We start from the raw sequence: 26,005 nt of genomic DNA, 5'->3' as shown, positions 1-26,005 counted from the left end.
TAGATCTAGATGCCATCTATCAACCCCTCAGAAAACAAACAGGAAATGACATCACCACAAACCCCAGGAACCCCATCCAGGAGAAAGATATAAATAGAAAGCAGGAGACAACAGCTTCGCTTCACTTGGAGGTCGCCACTGATGATGTTACCTAGCCAGGTAATGAAGCGTCTGGATATCAAATCTACAGCTCAGCGAGAAATCCTACACCCTAAACTCAACTTGAGCTACAAACCTTCATAAACCTTGCAATATTACCACTATTGTTTGATTGTTTACAAGTAATGGCCCACCAATTTTGCTACCCCTTATTGTTTCTTTGTTCAAACCAATCTATTTCAATATCTTCATCTTCTGATCTAAGGTCTTGTCTCACTAATGTAATGATCTCAATCTTTATTAACAGTACCACCCACCTCCTTTTCCTTCTTAAATGTTGACTACCCTTGACTATTCAGTTCCCAGCCTGATCACTCAGCAGCCATGTTACTATAATGACATTAGATCACACCTGTTTTTGTATGTTTATGCTATCAATTGATCTACTTTACTGTGAGTGCTCGTGCATTCAGATGGAATTTCTCTAATTTTGCCTTTTAAATATTTTTCTGTACTTTTACTATAACAAAGAAGATTTGATTTGTTACATTTTTGTTTGTGAGAGCTTTTTTTTAACATGTTCCTTCCTGTTGCTGAGTGATGGATGCAATACCTATTTACTTTTGTGTCACATCAGTGACTTTTACACTAGACCACTTTTGTAATAAGATGTCCTTATTGCCTCATGATAGTTCATGTTTGTTATTTCCTTGATATTGATTGTGGAAGTTTGCTGTGCATGTATTGCCTACTGGATCTCTACATTGTCATATTGGCTACACCTCAAAATACTTAATTGGCTGTAAAACATTTTGGGAGGTCTTGAAATTATATATTTACCCAGTGCTTTATCACATGCACCACAAATGCAATATTTTTCACCCAGTAAGATCACACAAATTGCAATCAATTGAATGGCCGGTTAATGATGTAGTTTGAGGGGTATTTTTGCTAAAGCATATTAAAAAACCCTCTGCTCTTCTTCAAATATACAATTGAGTTTCTACATTCATCTAGCTAGTTGGGATTTGTTTTAACCTCATCAATACGTTGCAGTTTCAGCACCTGTTCAGGTATGCAAAAGTGACAGGACTTTAAAAAAAGAGATTTTGAAAATATATTCAACCTGAAAACATTCTTACTCAGAGATTCATCTGTGATCAACTTAATCAATGACAGGAATCTATAACAGCAGTTGTTGCTTGATCTCAACATAAAAACACTTTGGGCCCCACTGCCACTTCCCATTTACAATGCCACTGAATTTGGAGGGCTTTTTAAAGTATCGTCAGACCATGAGAGAAATTCATCTCGTTTTGAGATACTTGGGATTTTTAGGAGAATTGGAATGAGTACTCTTCTCCTTTCTAGTCCTGTTTATTCTGCTGATTTTTACTGCTACATCTAATAGAAGTTTAAACATTTGCAGGATTCCTGGTCAGAACTTTACACCTTTTTGTGGACCTCCCACCAACCCCTCAGGTGCAAAGAAATGGAGTTTACTGCAGGACTGTTTGTTTCTCACCCCTTCCCAAACTCCCTGCAATAAAAAAGCTAATTGTTGTCTTCATGGACCGACACTTCATACTCACACTATCCTGAGATGAATTACACACAATTGAATTAGACTGTGGTGTTTAATACCAAAGCAACAGCATTGTAGAGGCAGATGAAAGGGATGGTGAGGGTGTTAGTATTGGGGGTGGGATTTAACAGCTCCTATTTACATGGAGGAGAAGCTGGTGAGCGGGTGCAAGCTGTAGGTGTGACATTTCCCACAGGTGTCTGATATCTGCATCTCACAGCTCCTATGGTTTGTTTAACTGGAATTAATTAAGGATTAAGAGGAGTGCTTATTGCTGTTTGCAGTGTTCTGGAATATACAAAAATATATCAATTCAGAGGATGCAGTTTTGCAAGTGTTTTTTGTGTCGCATCAGTGTTTTCAATGTGCAGTTTCCGTGCCTGGTCAGCACCAGCACCAAAATAACTGTACCCAATTTCACAAACCCTCCAGCTGCATAGACCCAGGGTTTGCTTCTCAAGCTGTTTTCATATTGCTGGCCACCTCTCAGGAACAGTGCAGTCACTCTCTATTAAAATCATAACACAGAAATTGAGCAGCCTGGCTGTTGATGTAGATTGATGGAGCTCTGATGTCTCTCTGGGTAAGTGGCAAAGTGACATGTTTTGTTTTTGCAAACTACAACATGGGAAGGATCAGTGCTGCATCTGCAAAGCACCATTTTCTATCAATCCATTCTCATGCTCTGGGTTCCGCCAGGCAAAGACAACAACTGTTCCCTTTAGGAAATGGAGATACTGATTAGTTAGACTACTTCAGTTAACAGTCAGTTAGTATAGGGTTAGGGTCAGATTTAGGCCCAGGTTGAGTTAAGTTTCCTGTGCTAATAGGTATTGGTGAACCAACTGGGTCTTTACAATGGTAAAACAGCTTCATTTTCACTTTAATTGAGATCTTTTTATTTCCAGATTTTTAAGAACTAAATTCAAATTCTCAATTTGTGGTTGGGAACTCATTTTCTGCATTATTAGTCTTTCACATACTGCACCTAGATGCATCACTGTTATAACCGACAGTAAAAAAGTTACTCCTTTCATTCACCTACCCCTATCTCTCCATGAGCCCTTACCTTCTTTTCTCTACTCTTTCCTTCATTCTCAGTGTCCATGTTAAGATTTAATCTCTGTGGCACTTTCATAATATCATCTACCTACACCTCTGCTCATCTTTTTTATTCATATCTTTGTTATGTCCGGACTCAACTACTTTGATGCACATCTGCTTAGTTTCTTGCACATGACTGTTCATAAACTTGACGACATCTAAAAGACGACTGCCTATATCCTTAATCACATCAAGTCATGTACACCCATCATCTTTGTACGCGTTGACCAGAAATGGCTCCTAGTCAAGCAATGCCTCAATTTTCAAGTTCTTGTTTATAATGCCTCCATAGTTTCATCCTTCCATATCGCTGTAATCTCCCCCAACTTCACAACCCTCTAAAATGAATGTACTCTTTTAATTTTGGCCTCTTGAGCATTTTCATTATATATGTGTTCCACCACTGACCTTAAGCAGCCAAGTCCCTAAATTGTCTAATTCCTTCCGTAACTTTCTTTATCTCTCTACCTCATTTTCTTCTTTTAAGATGTTGCTTAAAACCTATCTTTTGGCCATATTTTTGGCTATCTACCCTAATGTCACGTCATGTGGATTGGTGCCAAACTTTACTTCATATTGCACAGCTCTCCCAAAAACATCTGGAGTATTTTGTTATATTAAAGGGATTACAATTCATGAGAAATACTCGTGAGAAACAAATGATTGCGACTGACAAAGAATATCCTTGAAGCCATAATGCATCAGTTCTTTTAAAAGATTCTAACGAAGTTTCTGATTGCTCCCACCATCTTATTTTTTCCATTCTGTCTACTCCAAGGAATGGACAGGAACTGTGCAGCTCTTATTCAACAACATTGCAGGCTTATATCATGACCATATTAATATTTTTCAAAATCCTTGAATTTGAATCAATGCTCGGTTGTCAACCTTGGCTAAGTGCTAAAACAAAAAAGGAATTAGCATCAGTATAGTGCCTTTACGGTTAATGAACCAACTTTGAAAAATAAACACTGTTGAACTGTATGAATCACAGCAACCAATGTGCACACAACAAGCTTCCACAAACAGCAAGACAATAATGAACAGATTATCTGATAAAATTTAATCTACACTGCCTCATCAAATATTCCCAAGGCTGTTACAGCAAGGGGTGATTATAGATTAAATCTCTTGCTATACTTGCTTCCATCATAAACTCCCAGGGAGGTACTGCATGAGTTAGATGCAGTGTAAAACTCTGTCAGTACAGCCTCACTGGCAACCTATTGCAAGTTACACCCTTATTTAGATGCAGAATAAAACTGCCTCCAACAAAGTATTACAGCCTCAGATGATCACTTACTGTGTTCTTGTGACTTTTCTGTTTTATGTATGAGATATCCCAACGAGGATAGATTAAACCGATATTGAATGTTGGTCAATTTCCATTTTTATTTCCTGATACTGATAGACCCAGTGGGACAGTCTGACAGTGGCTGAAGGACAGAGGAGAAACGTCAGTATTTCAAACTATGTTAATTTATTCACAGCAATGTTTTGGAGAGCTGACAGATGAAAAACAATTACATCCTCAGTTGTAGCAGATGACCAACCATAGTGATCCACCTGTCCAGCTGAGGTGTAGGATTCACTGCTATTTTGAGTATCTTGCTGCTGTGCTTGATAATTGGAAGCTGTATTGGTGGCTGTCCTTTCAGCTGCCCGGATCTTAAGTTTTGTGTGCATCCCATCCACAACCCCCTCCTAGAATCCCCGCTTCTCTACTTCCTTTTTCCTGGCTTAAATGCTCATTCAAAATTATTTCTTTAACCAGGCTTTTGGTCATCAATCCTGAAATCTCTTTGTGTGTCGCAGTCTCAAAGTTTGTCTGGAATCCTTCAGTCCTGCGAAACACCTTGGGATATTTTATAACAGTAAATGTGAAATTGCCATAATATTACCACACTATAGGCAGCACTCTCATTAGAGAATGTCTAACTCACTCAAATACTGACAAAAGACTATTAGGATCCAGGAAATGAATGAAGGCTGAGGAAAGAATGCTTATAGTCATACCTTGGTTGTCCTCAACATTTTGACATCATTAATGAGAGACAGACTTTGGGTGCTGGAGATTGCACTGGTTACTTCTATTCTATGTCATTCTCCATTGGCTTCCTGTTCTTAGTGCCTAACAAATTTGGTCTTCTGCTTCTGACCTCTAGCTTAATAAACTCCAGGATGCATCACAGAATCTGCGAGCCCTGGCTATCTTTGCAGATGAGTGGATGCCCTTAACAAGTTATAGGTTTTATAAGTTTCTCACCACCTCCTCCCCAGCAGTCAAAAACCCATCAGGAGAATATTACTGCTTCCAATGTATCCTGTATAGTAAATAAGGATACCGGGAGGCATTTCGGGAGGTGAGCATTTGATAGATGGTATCATGGGAACTATGTAACCTTTTGGGGAAATAAAAACTAGGAATCCAGACCACATGTAGTCTTTGGGGTGAATCACGATTAGGGAGCAAGTAGTGGTATGCAATATAGTAGCAAATGCTTATGTTATTGGACAAATAATTTAGATACTCAGACTCATAATCTGAAGGGATGAATTAAATTTTTACTACAGCAGCTGAGAAATTAAATAAATCTGAAATTAAAAAAACTCATATCAGTAATGATGACCATGAAGCTACTGGTAAAAGTACGCCTGTTTTCCATTTAGGGAAGAATATCTTCTGTCCTTATCTAACCGGAGCTATATGTGTCTTCAGACCCAATGGAATATGATAATAATTGCCTTTAACTTCCCTCTGAAATGGCCTTGCAAACCAATTAGTTATAGAAGGATGGACAATAAATACTGTCATTGCCAGGAAGCATAATCCATAATACATGATGTTGCCATAATCCACGAATAAGAAAAAAATAGACTAAGGCAGCCAGGCATTTTCAATATTCATCTGAAATCAAATAATTGCTTATTTTCACATTTCCATAATGAATTTCTGTGTTCATAGTTATAATGGAATTGACATTACAAATTTGCTATCCTGTAATTATTTCCTTCTGCCAATGGTGGCACTGCATGGGCAAATTTCATTACAACATGTGACATGTTTACATAGCCAATTTGCATTACACATATGAACAGAGAAATTCATAATGATAAACATTGACAGAAAAGGTGCATTTTGCAGTTATACCTTCAGATTATCTTTACTATATTGAAAGAGATTTGCCAATGAGCATGACAGATACAGTAATTATCGTATAGTAGGTAATTTTTATATAGATGTAATTTATAATTCCTATCTATAATATTTCCAATAAGAAACATTAAATTTGCTGAACATAAGTGAAGCAGAGGATATTCACCAAACACATTTGGTTTTTTTGGATCTTCTTGTCTGTTAAAAGTATACTGATGATCAGCATCTTATTAGATTTCTAAAATTGAAAATTCTGAAAAACATGTCAAGTTTAGAGCATTATACATGTTGAAATATCTCCCAATGGCTCAGAGGATAAGTATATTTCTCAATTCATTTTGAGCCATATACTTCAGGCATGACTAAGATTGTATTTGTAATCTGGGGGATTACGTGCAGGATAGGAGTTCGATCCCAGATTCCTTTGTTCTGTTGGGCAAGTATCAAGCAGACTCCCATTCCTCTTGACTAATCCTGCAATCAAGTGGAAATCAGAAAAGCAGTGCATGGATTTTACCTAAGACTGAATCAGTAAGCACAGATGAGGACAAAGTAACCCCCAAATAATCAGCAGTGAATTTTAATGTATTAGCTTGTGGCAAAGCAGTCCTGTGGCATATTGTATGACTCAGTAACTCTGTTAAAATACAAAGAGTAAGAAAGAGAGTAAATCTTCCTCCACACTGTCTCACCATACCTGGATGGCAGGTACAGCACCAGGGTAATTAAACATAAATTGTTTTTACTCTGTCTCATCAGCACTCCCAGGGCAGGTGTAGCACTGGGTAGATGTAAAGTGAAACTTCCTGTACCCATCCCACCAAACATGGTGAGGGCAGCTACAGCATAGAGTAATTTACAGAGTAAAGCTTCCTCTATACTGCCTCCACCAAACACTCCCAGGACAGGGACAGCACAGAGCCAGGCACAGAGCCAAGCTCCCTCTTCTCTTTTTAACTGAAAGCTGACTCTACACAGTTCCCATCAAATACTGCTAGCACATGTACAGAACGTTAAGCTACAGTTAAGCTCCGTTTACATTATCCCCATCAAACTCTTCCAGGGCAGGTACAGCACGGGATTAGATACAGAGTAAAGCTTCCTTTACATTGTCTCATGGACACACAGACCATGTGTTGATATTTCATACCTGAATTGTATTCCAGATAAATTACAATGCTATTTACCGATATTTATAGTTGTGAATGTGTGGAAGCCTGCTGCAAACTGCATGAATTAATTCGTTTGCTTTGATGAGATGGGCGATGATAAAAAGAAAGCAATCTCAAACAATTATTGAAAAGTGTAGAATTTATACAGAGCCTGACAGTAGATAACACTGACCAGTTGTTTTGAGCACATTACTAGTCAAAAGTATATGCAAATTAGCTGAGCTCGGTTCCAATGAGTAATTGTGCCTTTGATTCTAGATCTGTGCAACTATGATATGAAATGGTAAACTCATGTAAAACATATAAAGATATATTTATTATTTTGCTGAAGGTAATAAGAGGAACCATTCCCCAATTTATTATACTAAAAGTCATAGTATTTACCTGCGTAGTTATCTGCCTGTCAGTTTATCTATCTATTAATATATCTACCCACCTCAGTGTGATGGAAGTATTTCTCCTTACACACACAAATCCACCTCTTTCTAATTGTAAATGTGTTGTTTTTACACTTTTCTAGACCCCTGACTAAAAGGTGAATTTAAAAGAAATTTTTAAGTAAAATGATCCACTAAAATGTAACAGAGGTGACAATATAGGCTTATTCGAAATACAAGAGAATTCTATGATGTGAGAGGGGGGACAATCCTTAATAGCCATTTTTAAAAATCGTTCATGGGATGTGGGTATCGCTGGTAAGTGAAGCATTTGTTGCTTGTCCCTAATTGCCCTTGAACTGAATGGCTTACTAGGCTATTTCTGAGGAGAGTTAGGAGTCAACCATGTTGCTCTGGGTCTGGAGTCACAGATAGGCCAGACAAGGTCAGGACAGAAGATTTCCTTCTCTAGACACATATCAGTGAAAGAGATGGGTTTTCATAACAATTGAAGGTTGTTTTGGTCTTCATTACTCTTACTAGTTTTATATTTCATTTTATTAATTAAATTCCATCCACTGTCATGGTGGGATTCGAACCCAAGTTCCCTGTAGTCTCAGTTTACAGATGACTAGTCCAGTGACATTATCACTATGCCATTTTCTTCCTTGTCTCTGACTTCTCCCAACCTTCCTTCTTTTTATTTATTTCATTCTTTTCAGTTTCTCTTTCTCAGAGTTTTATTTCACTTCTCTCCATCCTCTTTCCATTTCCCTCTGTACGTGAGCTTTTATTTATCTGCCTTTTCTTTGTGTTGCCTTGTCTAACTGCTGGAGCATTCATGTCTCACACAATCCCTGACATCCTGTGCTATCTTACAGTGACATCACACAAATTACTTTCTGTATTCTAATACAAATTTAATACAGTTATTAAATAAATATTCTCATTAAAAATTATTTTACACAATTCTCCAAAAAAAGAATACAAAAGACATTATGCCAGTTTCTTGGCAACAATACAGTGTTGTACTAAAATAGGTAAGAAAGAAAATGGAGAAATATTAAGACAGTTTGAGGTTATAATTGTTTGCAGTGTGTATGTCTGTTCTAAGATTCAGAGAATGCAGTTGGACAACGAATGACTTGTAACAATACCAAGGGACAGAACTGAGGGCTAAACTCAAGTCCAGCAGATTTTGTTTTGTAAATATCTTGGTAATTCATTCCTCAGGACATCACACTTAAGTGAAGACGTATCAAAAGCAGCATTTCAAGAGGACCATGGGAGAATAAAAGTAAATCTTCCATCCTTCCACTCTAGCTAGCTAACTCATTTATATACAACAATAAACCAGTCTCAGGCTCTCATCTCAACTTAGGAATCGAACAGTCCAGCAGCTCAGGTTTGGAAGGATTTCCCTTTCCCTGTCACAGAATCCTTGTGTGTTCCTGTCCTTCTCTTGTTCTGAAAACTATTTAAACTTTACTTCAGACTGAATTATTTTCCCAAACGCCTGGTGATGTAGTCTCATCAGTTGGAGTTGAATAGAAAAATAAAGCATCTCATTTATTTTAAAGAAAAGACAGAGTGGGTTCATCCATTATCTGCAGTAAAGGTCACTGGAGAGAGTGGTGACCTTGGGGACGGTGGCTGCTTCTACCGAGGCCTGGAGTGTCTGGTGCGTTTAGTCCTGCTCGAGAAAGGGTAGTTGATGAACTCGAAGTGTCTGTGGCTGTCCAAAGAGGACAGGTGACCCTTGGGTAATCTCTTCATGAAATGCACCTCCCTCTGGTGCTGCCTGGTCTTCGACCCTTTCCTGGGTCTCCCTTTCCGGGTGAAAGCCATGAACCATCCTTCGTACTTGGCGTTCTGCAGAGCCGTGTAGTTGTTCTCCAGCACAATTTCAGTGAAGACACAATCCTTGCTCTTCCCGCTTCGCTGCACAAAGAAACAGGAGACTGAGTAAACGTCCCATTAACATCCCCTGCTCATTTCCAGTTTGTGGGCGTTTATATATATAGAATTCTTCTCATGTGAAGTATACACACACACACACACATATATATAATGTGTGTGTGAGAAGAATTTTCTTTGAAAAGACATTGAACGTGCCAAGAGACTGATCGGTCAGGGATACCTCAGACTACAGTACTGGGATCACCTTATTGTTTTCAGTTCTGGAAAAAACGCATGGATTATCAAATGAACAATGGAAAGATTGGATTGGGGGCTGGGGGGGGGGGTGTAGGTGTGGAGAGAGAAAGGGTGGAAAGAGGAAAGGACGAGATAGTGAGGGAGAATTTTAAAAGACACTAACAAGATGAAAGAGGGTAAAATGCAACAGACTTGAAGAGACAGAATTGAGAAAATTATTCAGGGAGAGAAAGGGGACGGAAGATTATTTTGAAGAGCAGGCAGACTTCAAAGTATCTGTAGCCTCGCTATGTTTAGGGTTTGCCGTCTTGCTTCCGAAGAGGTGAATTGAGAGAATGGCAGGGTAAGTGTGTGCAATGTACAAACACTAGTGACCCGTGAAGTATGGAACCTGCGGCCCCTGCGTGTATCAGTTTCCATCTGCGGCTATAGCCCCCCAACTCCCTCAGGACATCCCTCTCCCAGGCCATGTGTACGGTCCAGTCCTGGGCACTGTGAATTGCAACTTGTCATAAGGAATAATATCAGCTCGCCCCAGCCAGATGGCAGGTGCGGCAGGGGGCGCGCCGCCCCTGGATCTCCGAGCTTGCTGTTGGTCGCACGGAAGCTGCCAGCAGCCGGGACTCAGAGGCTCCATGCGACACAGAATTAGACAAGTGGAAGAGGAAAGCGGCAGGCTGGCCTGCCCGCTCCAAATCGAACACAAACCTTCAAATCCACCTTCAGGTCCCAGCAGCAGGCGAAAGGAGTCAGCTCCCTTCAACTGCTCATGTAGACCTTCATATTTAATCCATTCCAAAAACAGATGGGTCGCATCATCATAACTAGCCAGACATTAGATCCGTCATTTTAGCCATGTACCTGCCCAGCTATAGGAACTATGTAATAAAGTGGTCACTATAATCATTATATATCTGTAATAGCATCTAGGTATATCGCGAACCGGATTATGCTTCTTTTTAATCTATACACTATGTTAATAGATTATTCCCACTCTAACCACATTGTGGATCTCCCTACATCTCATGGACTGCAGCGGCTCACCGTCACCTTCTCAAGGGGCAACTAGGGACGGGCAATAAATGCCGTCCCAACCAGCGATTCCTACATCCCGCGATTGAATAGACAAGTAGATATTCCAGAAACATTATAACCCAAGTTGTTCAGAAGAGCAGGCAGAATGAACCCATTAATGGGGAACCGGGGTTCTAATCCCCCTGGATGGGAGTGTCTCCTCCCGGCTATTCCCACTGTTTGGGAATATTTCACATCCCTCAGGCAGCCGGAGACTCAGCAGCGGAGTCCACATTTCCATCCCGTGTTCTGGCGAACATAAAAAACACATAGAATAGGGAGTCCCAATTCTATCCCGCGGGCCTCAGGATGTCAGGCTGATGTTCCTATTGGGCAAGGAAGCATCGTCTACCTATCTCTGAGTACAGCGAGAGTTGGGGACGGAGTGGGAGCACGACGGGGCGAGAGTGACTTTCAATAAAAACGAGGAACCGCGTTTTCTTTTAGCGGGGTTTCACCCTCTGTGGCGGAAGCATGCGGATTAATCCAGAAATCTAACAGAGTCATAGAGGCAGACAGCACAGAAACCAGACCCTTCCCTCCAACTCGGCCATGCCGACCAGATATCCTAACCTAATCTAGTCCCATTTGCCAGCACTTGGCCCATATCCCTCTAAACCCTTCCTATTCATATACCCATCCAGATGCCTTTTAAATGTTGCAATTGTACCAGCCTCCACCACTTCCTCTGGCAGCTCATTCCATACACGCACCACCCTCTGCGTGAAACTCTTGCCCCTTAGGCCCCTTTTAAATCTTTCCCCTCTCACCCGAAACCTCTAGTTCTGGACTCACCCATCCCAGGGAAAAGGCTTTGTCTATTTATCCTGTCCATGCCCCTCATGATTTTATAAACCTCTGGGTTTTAAAAACTGGCCTCTGAAGTGAGCAGAGTAATAAAATCTGGGCTTGTCACACTCCTTCTAACTGTTGCGTTGAAATGTAACCTTTCTCTTTCTGCCATCTTCCACAACTCCGATCTTCACCCTGATCTATTTCAATCACTTGCTTTCTCTCTCCAATTTTCTCTCTCACACCCCCTTTGTCTTTCCTTCTCGTCAGAACCTTACTCTTCTTAATTTGTCTGTTTCTGACTCTCGCTCCTTAATGTGCTCCGTCCATTTCCTCATTACTCCATTTTATTCTTGTTTCCATTTCTACTACCGTTTCTCTAGTTGTTTCTTTACCTGTTTCTGTTTCTATTTTGCCCTCTTTCTATCCCTTCTTCTGTTTCTCTCTCCTCCTCCAATGAAGGTAAACTCGTATCTCACTAATTTTCTACGTCTCCTTGTCTTGTTTTGGTCCTTTCCATGTGCCCCAACTCCCACTTGGCAAAACATGTGACAACTGTGCTCAGAAATTTTCCCCGCCAATCCCATTCATCCTTACCTTGCCGATCAGTTTTCCTCGCTTGTTCATACAGATGTAAAACCCGGACTCGGCTCCCTTAATGCGGACTCTGCTCCCGAAGGTATCTGTCTCCACAATCAGTTTGGCTGCATTGGAAAGAAAGGGGTGTTGGACTGAGAGAACGGTCGGCAACTTTCCGTTTATTTATATACTCATCAAGCAAGAGTTGTATTCTCAATCCGTTCCCGCACTGGTTACTGCACTGGGGCTATTTCTAACAGCCCCAGAAAAAAAAATCATTAGACTCGCAAAAAAGATTTAGGGAGGAGAAGGTGAGAACATTTCTGCACTCCATGTTACTCCAGGAGAGTGGAATGCTTTTCCTAAACTACCTATCGGGGGAAGATCATCCAACTCTCCCGGCACAGGTATAGCAGTGTTAGATACAGCGTAAAGCTATGTCCCCAGAATATACACCCAGGACAGATACAGCATGGGTTAGACATCGAATAAAACTTCCTCAAAATTGTCCCCAAACACTCTCAGGAGGGGTAAGCACTGGACTTGTTTCAGAATAAAGCTCTCTGTACATTGTCCTCACACACTCCCAGTGCCAGTACAACACTGGGATAGACAGAGTTAAGCTCCCTCACTGTCCCCAGTAATTTTTCTCAGCTGGAACCTCAGCTTTTCAGGTGTTGCACTTCATCAGGTGGTGTACAGTACCTACACAGCTAACACCTCCGCTCTGCCAGAGCTGCTGCTTGATTTGCCAAGTGGGTTTCAGAAATGTCTGTTTCTGATCTGAGATTTCTCAGGCTCTTTTCATTCTTGGCCACTGGAGTCATCAATCTGAAACAGAACTGAACCCAGATTCCAGAGCTGAAAACATAGTCTGGTGTATGTGGTACAACTCAGGAATATATTAGGCTCTCCAAGTTCTGATTTTACACAATTTAAATATATACCATGGGGTCTTCAGATTAGTTACCATCATCTCATTTAAAACCCTGAATAAACTTGACAAAGTAGATACTCAGAGTATATTTCCCTTGATTAGAGAGTCTGGAAGTAAAGGCCACCACCTCAGAATACAGGGTGTGTCTACCAGGTTCTGACATTAAGAGAAACTTATTCAATCAAAGGATGGTGGATTTCTGAAACTCTTTCCCTCAGAGAAGAGTGGATGTTCAGTCATTGTGTATATTTGAGACAGATCCTTAGATCTTTGGACACTTAGTGAATTAAGGAACAAGAGGGAAGGACAGGAGGATGGATTTAAGCAGATAGATCAATGATGACCTTATTGAATGGCTTAGTAGGTTCAATGGACCAAAATAATTGACTTTACTTTTGTGTATTTGTGCTTATGCAAGGTTTAAATCCGTGTTCTTATGAAATTCCATGTATCCCAAGTTGCTAATGCTAAGACCACTAGGGGAAGAAAAAAAAATTCCAAACAGAGAAAACAGCAAATAAGAAAGAAATACAGAACTAGAAACAAATGGTCTCCTCTGTAGCCCAGATGTTGCTAAGACTTTGGTGACAATATTTGAACACCCCTAACAATAATACATCAAAGATTCAATGGATTAAAAAGCAGTAGCACACACTAGGCAGATTGTTACCTAGATTGTTACCCAGTAGTGTATAAAATATAAAAGAATGAAATATTTTATTATTTGCATTGTATCTCTCACAACCCCCTCAATGTCCCAAAGCACATTACGAAAAATATTATGCTTTGAGGTGTTGTCACTGTCCTAATGTAGGAGGCATGGCAACCAGTTTTACACAGAGAGGTCCAACAAACAGTGGAAGGAAAAAAAAACAGACAATCTGAATATTGATCTTGATTGAAGATTGAAAATTAGCCAGAATACTAAAGGAGAAAGCTTCAGCAATTTGTCAGTCAGAAAGGTGTCCTTGAAATACTCTTCAACCAATATTGAGCTATGGAATTCTCCAGTGATTCGAGTTTCAGATTTAGTGTCACTTCACCTCTTGTTCCCCTCCTGAAGCAGTCAACTGACTTGTTGGGACATTCTGGTTGGTTGTCACTGTTTACCAGCTGGGTGAATGGCTGGATGTTTAATAATATAAGCTCCACAGGAAGAGCTGAGCCTGGTCTTTCTTAATGTACACACATAAGCTCCATCTGACACCAACTAACTCAATAACTGATAATTCTACCTCGGATTTTTTAAAGTGAGGCATTGCAGATGCTACAAACCTGAAACAATAGCTGAAGGTGTTGGAAATACTCAGCCACATCTCTTGGAAACCTTGCACTGAGCTGAGAAATTAACTCTGCTTCTTTCTCCACACAGATGTTTCCTGACCTGCTGGGCATTTCCTAGCAGTTGCTTTTTAAATTTGGAATTTTTTAGATCTCAATGTCTCAGAGTCAGTGACTTTACCACAACACACTGGAAGATCAAAGAGTTAACAGTTACAAATGTAGTATTAGACAATAGTTGCACTAGTTATCATGTCAATGATTGCTGGGGTTTGAACCTTGCCTCAATAGGTATGTGGCTTGTTTCTTGTTTGAAGTTGTGGCATCAAGTACAGTCCAGGGAGTTCTAGGCTCATGCTGCCACTGCAATACTAGTGAGGTGCCTCCTTTGGATGAGACAATAAGAAATAGGAACAGGTGTAGGCTGTTTGGCACATGAGCCTGCTCTGCCATTCAATAGGATAGTGGTTGATTTGACACTCCTCACGTCCACTTTTCTGTCCTTTTCCCATAACCATCAATTCCCCTACTGATGTTAAACCAAGATTCCATATTCCCTCTCAGGGTGTAAGCATACCAATAGTGGTATCTGAATTAAAACAAGGGAATTCTGCACAGTGTCCAGGCCTATGTTGTTCCTTCATCCACATGATTATAACAGATTACACAATCCTAATCAAATTGCTGATTGTGGAAGCTGAATACAAATTGGCTGCTGCATTTTCTACATTACAACAATTACTTTTGTTCTAAAAAGTGTTTAGTTGACTACAAAGTGCTTTGGGAAGTTAAGAAGGATACGATCTGACAGCAAATTCTTCCTTGCATATTGTTGATTTGGACCGAAGTATAATTGGCTTTAAAAAGAATGATCCTGGACCTTATTTAACTCTAAATTGAGAGTAGCAGTCTAGCATCTATTTGAGAGAGTCTATTATATAAAGTGAGAGTTGCACAGCACAGAAACAGATTGTTCACTCCATCTCATCTGCACCAGATATCCTAAGGTGATCTAATCCCATTTGCCAGCATTTGGCCCATATCCCGCCAAACCCTTCCTATTCATACATTCATCTGGGTGCCTTTTAAACGTTGTAATTTAGAGTATAACAGCTCCTGTATTTTTTTATAAAGAAAGGCAATCCCTACGTAATTTATAGGCAATTATTGCTTTTGTAAATAGATTAAATCTATCATATATTTGAGCAGATGTGTGGTTAGAACGCAAGCAGCAAAGGTCCAAGGTATGTGTAGATATGTTGTATGGACAGGATGGCTTGAGGTGTGCAACTCCAAATTCAAATATTTTCCAATAATCATTATCTCTAATGAAGAAGGGCCACTTGAATAATTGAGATTTATCATTAAAAAAACAATTCAAAGAATGACTTTTTCTTACTTTTCCTGCTTTTTCTCTAAAGACTCTGATTCTTTCTCGATTAGAAGCATTCTTTGGGTACTTTACCCCAGGTGACCATTTTTCTTGCTTGATTGTGCTTGTTCTGAATATATCATTACCAAGTTCAACCTTCTTCTAACATCTGAAAACAAACTCTTAGTGACAGGGAGGACTTGATATTGGTCAGTGGTGGAACCTGCACATTCCTCCTGTGTACACCCAGAGCACTAAAATTAACTTTCAGTAATCTAACAGTACACCAGCTGAGATTGGCTAATTGAATCAGGAATTAAATCTGTCACCTTCCTGGTCTGTACACATGGTAGTGATCATTTAATCATTCACAACAGAAGAGGGCCATTTGTCCCATCATGACTGCTAGCTAAATGAAAGAGCCAATTAGTCCCACTCCCCCACTCTGCTCCCATAGATCTACATATTTTCCCTTTCAATTCATGACCAAACACATATTTTTAAAACCCCTGTCTTCAATATCTTTCTGCACTAATATAGGAATGATAGAATTACTATTATTTAGATTCAAAGAATGAAAAGCAACCAATTCTTCCCATCAGGCATTATTCCACCCAATGATGCAGTATCCTACCCAATGATATACTATCCCTCTCACCAAGAGCATACTGCCTAATGATACATATTCCTCCTGATGAAGGGCTTTTGCCCGAAATGTCAACTTTCCTGCTCCCTGTATGCTGCCTGACCTGCTGTGCTTTTCCAGCACAACTCTAATCTAAACTCTGATTTCCAGCATCTGCAGTCCTCACTTCTGCCCAGCATATTATTCCACTCAATGATACACTACTCAATTCAATAATGCATTATTACCCCCAATGATGCATCACACCACCCAAGGTATTCTCATTCATCAAGTGCATTCCATGCAAAGATACAACATCCCTCTCAATGATTCACCTTCCTGACCAGTAATACAATACCCCATACATCGATAACAGTATTTCACCCATTGACACAGAATCTCACATAACAGTGCAGGATCCTTCCCAGTTTATCAAATCCAATGACACTATATTCCTTTCAATGATACACTATCTTACCTAAATAGCACAATATCTTATCCAATGTTAATATCTCACCTACAATATCCAATGATACAGTCTCTTACTCTCTAAGCCCTAATGCTAATGACTGATTTTAATTACAAGGTACCAGGCATTGTCTAATTGGTTATGCCATTTTTTGTAGGCAGTTTCTTCCGTTCAAATCAGATCTCATTTGTGGAAGGAGATTCCCAGTAGGATAGCAGAAACGAACACTTTAGGGAAGTCCTCAAAGCTCCTTGGGTCAAACATTTCCATTGACCCACAGAAATTCCTGGCCTGTGACTGACTAAAATGGAGGTGGCTCATTCAGAAGGCACCAGACACATCAACAGAATTCATCAGAAATATGCAGCAATGAAGTTGAGGCATTGGTGAAAATACACAAAACTTTCAATTTACTTAACATCCAAGTACCACCTGCCCTAAATGTGGCAGAGTGTGGAAATTGTGCACTGACCATATCAGCCATCTCAGAACTAATTGAAGTGGTGTTATGGAGTTTCAATGATATTGATTGAGGGATAAATATTGGCCAAGGGAGAACTTTTGTATTCTTTATAAAATGTCAGGGGCTCTTTATCACACTGAGAATGTTGAGCTTCTGTTTAATGTTTTATCTGAATATGCAGCATTCTCTCAATACTGTACTGGACAATCGGCCAATCTGTTTGTTCAAGTCCTAGAGTGGGGTCCAAACTGACAACTTTCTGACTCTAAAGTCAGTGTGCCAATAATTGAGTCACTGCTGACAATACATGTACTTCATTGCTCATATGCAAAAGCAAGATGCAATATAATGGAGTATGCTGTAAAGTGAAATCTGTTCTAGAGCTGTGCTTGGTCATTCTTTTATAGATATATTTGTTTAATATCTGATCCTAATCTGTGTCACAGAATCCCTTTTCAAATAGATTTGTAATTACAGATTCCCCATCTAAATTAAAATACTTTGTGATGATAATATGAAGTGAGATTTTTTTTAAAAAAAATGCTTTTAAGATGACAAGTACTTACTGTTACATATTAATGTGCCCTCGTCTCATTGCAGAATCTATCTCTATTGGTCAGGAGCTTGGAGAGACAGCAGGAGCATCAAGAGAACTGAACATGGAGAAAACAGCTGAAGACAGTAGGAGCAGAGAGAAAACAGATCATGAAAAAAACACTAGAGGAGAATGGGGAGAGCAGGAGCAAGTGGGGAGCAGATCACATTGTGATCAATGTGCACTTGCCTACCTTTGACCAGAGTTATTTGGGCAGTCACTCTTTTGTACAGCTGGCTTGCATTGCAAACCCCCTTGAAATGCTTAGTTTTACCCCAACTCAGTTTGAGAAATGTTGGTCTAAATTGTCAAGCTTTAGATGTTGTAATTTATAACCATTGCTTGTTAGCTTAGATGGTGTGATTTTTCTTTTACATAAAAATATTTTGATTCCGAAACACAGAGATGTTTCTCAGCGTTGTTTTACAGACCTCTAGCTAGAGATAGATGCAGGACTGTTTCAAACAATACTCTGAATCTGTTGCAGTCTCGATCCATTGTGTGGAAATTTAGACTGGTTCATGCTAAAGACTAATGACACAAAAATGTACATAAACACATGTAGATAAACACAAGAGACGGTGAGTCAAAGTGATGGAGAATGTAATTTTTAAATCTGTCTAGATGATCTAAGATGTGCTGATTGACTCCTTCATCTGAAACTACATGCAAACTTGAGATTTCACACACAGAGACACTCGCAACACATATACACTGACACATCTTCAGACACTTGCACACATGCACTTAGACATTCTCTCCTCACTTCCTCACACATGCACCTATCTATTCCCTGCTATCTGTGGACAGCTAAAAACAGCTGACAAGCTGCAACTAATGTTTCCAGATGCCCATCCTCAGATAACATAAACTATTAGAGTTCAATGGCCATTATTTTCCAATATTTTGGGCGTGGTCACTCAGTGGTTTGCACCGCTGTCTCACTGTCAGGGACCTGGGTTCAATTCCAGCCTCAGGCAATTGTGGTTGGAGTTTGTACATTCTCCCCATGTCTGTGTGGGTTTTCTCTGGGTGCACCAGTTTCCTCCCACAATCCAAAGATGTGCAGGTTAGGTGGATTGGCCATGTTAAATTGCCCATAGTCTTCAGGGATGTGCAGGCTAGGTGGATTGGCCATGGAAAATGCAGGGTAACAGGGATAGTTGGGTCTGAGTGGAATGCTCTTCGGAGGGGCAGTGTGGATTCAATGAACTGAATGGCCTGCTTCCACACTGTAAGGAATTTATGATTTTATTGTTACAAACAGCTGTTATAATAGCTTTAGAAAGATTTAATTAATGGTTTACAGTTTAGTGCAGTGCTTTCCTGGACACTTCACACCTGGCTGCAGCTTTCCTCCAGATAGTGGGAGTTCAACCTGATGTGAGATGGTCCCTGAGTGGGATCTCACATCAAATGATTTTAGGTTCACATGACAACCATAACAATTGAGAGAAGTAGTTTGGTGGAGTCCCATCCTTCCATTCTGGAGCCAGGCACAGCACTATGTCTGGGTTTAAATTACAACTGGAGCATTGGAATGAAGATAAAACACTGTGTGATGGTTTTGGTGTAAATGTTGCCTTATGAAGTCCCATATGAGTCTGAGCTGCGAGATGGCCACTGTGTCCATGCACATCTGAAATAATTCTAGTTGAAAATAGACTACAACTTGAGGAAGGGATAGGAATATAGAATATAAGTAGGCCATTTTTGGAACTGTAGACCAATAACATGGACACTTTGTCACCTCACTAAATGTAAATTGTGATTAACATTGGGGACCTAACCACAAAAGCTGTTGATTTATTGTTACAATTGCAGCTAATTTGCTAATTGTCTTCATGGAAGGAAAACATATCACTCTGTCTGACCTACAGACGTTCCTGATGCCACACCTTCTGGAAAAGATATGGTTCTACTCATTCATGTCAACTAGAGATTAGCAATAACTGTAACAATGCAAGTGTTGACTGTACCCAGAGACAAAAAAATCTTGCAATTTCCATACATTTTCTGTTCCCAAACTAATTTTTGCACAAAATTACTTCAGATCTTGAAATATATTTCTAGTAATAATGTGAAAAAAAATCTAACTTTTATTTACCTAAATCTCCTTTAATCTCACATGAAAAAAATCTGTATTTACCCCAAGTTACACATTGGGAGGCATGTAGCTGAGACCTTTACCTGGGTGTTCAAGATTCTGACTAATACAGCACCGCTCACAATCATCTATTTACTAAGACTTCCAGTTTGCAAAGTAAAACCGAAAGGGGCTGCAAAAGAATATAGGCCAGTTAAGTCAGCATCAAAGTGGCTGATGTTGTGCCCTATAGTGTGAAAATATCCAGTTCGGTAGAACGATTGGGAAAGCAAAATGTTTTGTTTTGAAAAGGTAATAAACTTTTACATGTTGGTATTAAGAGAAAGGAGTATCCTTGCGTCATGGAGAGGTAACACGCAAGTTCAGTAAGCAACTCGAGCGTGAAATCCTACCGTCCTTCCTGGTGTGAGCTACGTGACAATCCAACCCCACTCCTCCCCCCACACACACCTTCGCTCCTCGGCCCTTGTCCATAGTGTAAAAACCGCCATTTCCCAATCCCTTGCAGTTCTATACAAGTCATACTGACTCCAAAGGCTAACTCTCTTTCCACAGATGTTGTCTGACACGCTGAGTTTCCCTTACACCCTGTGTTTTGTTAATGTTTCATTGTATTATGTTCAACCGTCAGCGGCAGATACCAGAACTAACCTCAATAACTTACCATGGCAGCTCCAGATCACTGCAACCAAGCAGAGCCAACTAAATCCCTCAACCAACTACTACTATCGACACAACTGAGATCACCACAAATCAAATGCCACAGCTCAGCTATGTCACACATTGCCATCTGTAAAAGACATTGTCAGAACGAAGGTCAATGAGCGTTGTTGATTAAACACCACCCAATGCTGTCCCGAGGAGGGAGCAGGCGGAGAGAGCGATTTCTTTTAATTAAATCAAGGGAGAAAAACAGCCATTAATTCATGGGAGGGGCGGAATCAATCGATCGGTTCGGCAGTAAATGGATTTGAGTATTGATTTAGTGGATTGCCCGCAGACATAGCGAGTGATCACAGGGGGGGAAGACTCCGCCAAGCCAGGGACAAGTTTCTAGACAAGTCAATTCAAGAGGATCAGAGCTCCCTGAATGACTCGAGACTGATGATCCAGTTCCTGAAGGAGCGCACGAAAGATAAAAGCTAATTAAATAATGTTTCTCCCTCACGTCCCTGAGCAAAACATTAAGTGGATTTAAAGTTCTGAAGAAGTCAAATTGGGCCTGAAACATTAACTCACGCTCTCCCCAGATGCTGCCCGACCTGCTGTGTTTCCCCACCCCAGCATTCTCTTCTTTGATTTTAGATTTTCAGGTGTCAAAATCTTTTGCTTTTAATGGAGTGTTTTAGTCTAGTTCACTCGGAGTACACACGGACCTGCAAACTGGATATTCCACCCAACTGCGGTTCAGTTTTTAAAAAATTATCAACGTGCTCGGAGATGTGGCACAAGCCTGGAACGGGTGAGACTTGAACCCAAGTCTCCGGGCTCAGAGGTAAGGACACTACCACTGCACCACAAGAACCCCCAGCGATTCAAAGATAAGCGAATGACAATGAAACCTCGGCATGATCAGGCTTTTTTCTCATCTCTCTCTGTCACTGCCTGTGACTCGGTTGTGAGAGCTGGTTATTTCTCCGCATTTAATTAAAATTGTGAGGGTTGTCCACAAACACCTGATGAAGGAGCAGCGCTTAGAAAGCTAGTGCTGCCAAATAAACCTGTTGGACTATAACCTGGTGTTGGGTGATTTTTAACTTTGTCCACCCCTGTCCAACACCGGCATCTCCGGTTACTTCTCGGGTTCTCTCAGGGCTCAGTGATGATTCCATCCATTGCTCCTTTGATGCCCCGGGGTCTGGGTTGGGGTTGGTTGCGGAGTTTCAATCCCCTTAGTCCTGCTGGATTGAAATCCGAGAGCAGCGAATGGTTGGAGAACAGCTACAGAGTGTCTCAGGCGGAGAAGCGAGGGAGCCGGAGTTAGTGTTTAACTGTGGCTCTGACTGAGATGGCATGCCGTGTCCTTTTCACTCTGCCTGCTGTTTAATTCGCTCGTCTTCCCCTTAATCAGTTCCTTTTAACATTTTCTCTCTCTCGCTCTCTCTTTCCTAAATCACACTCATTCGCGCTCGCCACATGAATTTCCATTCTGCGGCACTTTGTTCAGCCTCTGCTCTCCCAACCTCGCTCCGCTTTCGGCAATCCTTTGCAATGTCCCACTCCTCCCGCGGGGTGTTTCCCTCCTTTTCTTGCGATATCCCTCCAGGTCGCCCTCCCTTCCTCCATCTGCTCAACTCACTCCATCCATCTCTCCAATATGTCCCTCTCTCCCTTCCATCTCCCTCGTGTCTCCCTCTCCTACACCATGACGCCAGTGTCTCCCCCCTTCTCCCCCTCCACTACCGCCCTCAATGTACCCCTTGCCCTCTCCTCCATCTCTGCAATGTCCCTGTGCCCCCCTCCAGTGCGCCCTTCCTTTCCTCCACTCACTTTCCAGTTGCTGTCCCTGCCCAGTGCCTGGTCTCTCTCTCTCTCTCTCTCCCTTACCGTACTTATCTCCATCCTCTGCTTTCGCGTTGATTTTCTTGCCCAGGACCTGCACATGTTTTCCGCTGGTACGGCTGTAGAGTTGGTAGGTGCGGATTAACCTCCTGCTCAGCCGGTCCGTCTGCCTGGTCTGCTCCCTAACGTGCTGTGTAAAATTAGGCGGTGACTGAGAGGTTACCTTTAAAGAAAATACAATATACAATACACATGTGCATTAAACAACCACAGATCCAGCTGCCTTCAGACTGAGGCACCGCCTGCACGAGAACCTCCTTCGGTCTAAGAATCTGCCCCGTTTGCTTATATCATAATTTAACCAATTAACAGAAGCTTCAGTCCGAGAGTAATTCCTTTTCGAAGAGGGAGCCAATTTTGCAAATTGTTTGCATAAATAAACTGGAGTCATTACCACCCCTTCCCCTTGCTCTTCTGTGAAATGTTTAAACGATTTTGCTGGTTTCCAACAGTTTTAAAGTTCGCTGTCGTGGGGTGAGCTCGGAGCAGTGGGTGCCTGGTCCCAGACAGGGGGAGTTGGAGAAAGAGAGAGAGAGAGAGAGAGATAGGCCGGGCCATCCCTTCAATGACGGTTTCAGTTGTCCCAAAGCCCGGACAATGGCATTAATTTATAGGGCGGGCTGCTTAATGACAGAAACACGTGGAACAGGCCGAGACTGCAACTTCCAAGCTTCGCATCTGTCTTTCTCTGCGCCTCTCTGTTGCTCGATGCCTCCCAATCTGTCCGCTCTGCGGGTCTTCCCCGTTTCCTCATTCACCTTTCCATCCCCAGCCGGACCTACTCCACCTTATTTTCTCTTTAACTTTTAAACTGCGTTTTTGTCACCCCCATTCCTCCTTTTCCCTCCGTGTCCCTCCCTCTCTCTCAGCCTCCCGGGAGCTCCCTCGCCGATGCCTTTGCTCCCAGTGAGTTCTCCTGTGAAGTTATCACAACAGCGATAAACACATGCAGGCACCGATAAACCTCCACAACCCCCCCCCCCCCCACACAAAAAAACAGCCCCAAAGTTAAAAATCAAAATGCATTCATTTGTCATCAAAGCGCTCGAGAGACAAATTGATCGACACTTTCATTATTTTGTTCCGGGCAATAAACAGATCCATAAATAAATAAATGCATATTTAGTCATTAATACCGACCTGAGCTTGGAAACAGAAGATCAGCAGTTGCAGGCACCTGCGAGTGAAGAAAGTTACAATTAGCGAGCTGAGACTTTCACTGGCTCCAAACTTCGCGAGTTTAAGCAGCAATCGGACAACTTTACCAAAAGTAATGAACTCACAGATAGCTGAGGCGTGGGGACAGGAGCCGCATCCTCAATCTCGTTTGTCGCAGGTTCTTGTTAACTGGATGATTTAATTGTCAGTGAAAGAGATGGGGGATAACAAAAAAACACACACACACAGTGTGTACTCCTATCGTCTGCAAAGCGACTCCCTGGAGCGGATTGAATCCGGATTTAATCCCGAAGGCTGGCAGACCGTTGGTGAAGGGGCTACATTAACTGGGGCTCGCCCGTCAGAGATGGGGGCGGACAGCAAGGAATCTCCGGGAACTTGGAGTTGAGAGAGAGAGAGAAAAAAATAACCGTGAAAGGAAACGCAGTCAGGTCACAGAACAAGCACTGTCCAGGGGAGAGAGAGGGAGAGAGCGAGAGGGAGCCGCAGGGAGAGGTATGTCGAACTGGCCCGGATTGTATCTAATCCTGTCTCCTCCCTCTGTCTGTGTGTCCGTCTGCTCCTGGACTGCTCCTTCGGCCGGAGGATGGTGCGGGGGGGCTTTAAGGACCGCTCTACATTGACTCCCTGTCAGAGAGAGAGAGCTGGGTACGGTGTTCTGTCAAGGTCTCTCTGTGTCAGATCCGCCTGGTTCAAAAGCTGCAGCTCCGATATTCTCACTCTCCGTCCCCTCTCTCTCTCTCTCTCGGGAGAACGTAACGCCGGCTCTGGAATGTTTTCCCCTCTTCTCTCTCTCGCGTCTTCAATTCACTTCATTGAAACCAAGGTTTCCAGCAATCCGGACACTTTCGCTGCAGAAAGCGGTAATCTTCCTCTATCGACCCCTCTGTTTACCTTCAGCGAAGCAAAAATCTCCCAATTGTCCCGGGAGTACAAATCTCCTATCGCCCGCTCTCCCCTTCCATCCTTAAATTCACTCTGTTCTGTCTGTGCGTTTGTGTGTGTGTGTCTGGTTGGTGCTGAGCTTTCGCCGCTGGCTCCCGGAGTTGTGAGCTGGCTTTGCCAAGCGGCGAACGATGGTTTAAATAGAACGCGCACACCTGTCGGCTCGGCCGTGTAGCCGGCGCGAAGTCTGCAGCTTCTGGGAATGACATTTCAGTGTAAAACACGAAGGGGGGCGGGGAAACTGTGTGTGTTGGTGGAGGGGGGGGGGGAGGTGGCGATGGTTAGGATTCGATCAGATCCAGCAACGTCTCAAGTATCTTCACTGAAGGAGAAATGTTTCAGTACATTTGCAGCAAATGTGATTTCTTAAAAACTGATTATTTATTGCAATTTCACGGGATTCCATGCTGTGACTGAAAATGCGACAGTTTAACACATATTCACACCTACTCACAAGGTTTATTGAGCAAGGTGTACACTCCAGCCGACACTAGTATTCATAGATAGACGGACCCACGTCGTGTTGTTTGTGGATGTGCATTTACTCTTTTTAAAGAGTAGCGCATGTTCTTGTGTTTGTATAAACATAGATTTCCAATTTCAGTATTGGGAAGCGGTGCTCCAAGGTGCCCGATCCAGGACTGTTTGTCTCTGTGTGTGTTGTCTCTGTGTGTGTATATGTGTGTGTGAGTGTGTGCCTCTGTGTGTGTAAATGTGTGTATGTGTGCGTGTGTATAATATGTCTGTTGTCTGTGTGTGTATATATGTGTGTGTGTCTGTGTGCGTATATGTGTGTGTGTCTGTGTGTATGCATGTTGTCTGTGTGTATATATGTGTGTGTTCTGTGTGTGTATATATGTGTGTTGTCTGTGTGTATGCATGTTGTCTGTGTGTATATATGTGTGTTGGCTATGCGTGTATATATGTGTGTGTTGTGTGTGTGTGCATATGTGTGTGTTATTGTGTGTGTCTGTGTGCGTATATGTGTGTGTCTCTGTGTGTGTATGTATGTATGAGTGTGAGTGCGGGTTTAAGTGTTCCCGAGTGCGTCAGTGGTATCTGTCACGAGTGAACGTGTCTGAATGTGTCTCAATCTGTGAATTAGGCGATGATTTGTCTCTGTGAAATGGTATGCTTGTGTGCAAGTGAGGATTTTGCTTGTGTTAATCTACCCGTATATATGTGGAGACTTGTGTTCGTGAATATGTGTACGAGCTCATGTCTCAGGGTGAATACCTATGTGAACGAATGTGTATATTGTGTATATACATAAAAGAACATGTGTGCTTGAATGTGTAGGAGTGCGCCTTCAGAAGTATCTGAGTGCATATGTACCTATGTGCGTATATGAGAAGGTATTCTGGTCTGTGTGGG

General features: G+C 41.7%; 1 protein-coding gene and 1 long non-coding RNA gene across 3 annotated transcripts in view; one reads left to right on the top strand and one right to left on the bottom strand.

Moving 5' to 3' along the window:
- LOC122561282 overlaps nucleotides 1–18,741 on the top strand; it is a 52,370-nt gene extending 33,629 nt beyond the window's left edge. The window contains exon 3 of the long non-coding RNA XR_006314983.1: nucleotides 17,844–18,741. This is a non-coding gene — a long non-coding RNA (uncharacterized LOC122561282). The remainder of the gene's footprint in view (nucleotides 1–17,843) is intronic.
- On the bottom strand, nucleotides 8,524–24,553 carry fgf8b (fibroblast growth factor 8 b). 2 transcript variants are annotated; one of them, XM_043712926.1, is made up of 5 exons: nucleotides 23,791–24,553; nucleotides 23,648–23,684; nucleotides 22,493–22,670; nucleotides 12,115–12,221; nucleotides 8,524–9,435 (listed from the first exon to the last, which is right to left on the bottom strand). In XM_043712926.1, exons 1-5 carry the CDS (start codon nucleotides 23,820–23,822, stop codon nucleotides 9,154–9,156), a joined length of 636 nt encoding a protein of 211 aa, XP_043568861.1. In that variant the 5' UTR covers nucleotides 23,823–24,553; the 3' UTR covers nucleotides 8,524–9,153. The 2 variants fall into 2 exon arrangements, with proteins under 2 accessions (XP_043568861.1, XP_043568862.1); XM_043712927.1 differs by having other exon boundaries at nucleotides 22,493–22,637.
- Nucleotides 24,554–26,005: the final 1,452 nt, after the last annotated feature.

The sequence above is a fragment of the Chiloscyllium plagiosum genome, chromosome 22 (assembly GCF_004010195.1).
Source record: "Chiloscyllium plagiosum isolate BGI_BamShark_2017 chromosome 22, ASM401019v2, whole genome shotgun sequence".
Classification (NCBI taxonomy): domain Eukaryota; kingdom Metazoa; phylum Chordata; class Chondrichthyes; order Orectolobiformes; family Hemiscylliidae; genus Chiloscyllium; species Chiloscyllium plagiosum.
The sequence above is the reverse complement of the archived record's forward strand: the minus strand, read 5'-3'. Positions and strand labels throughout refer to the sequence as shown.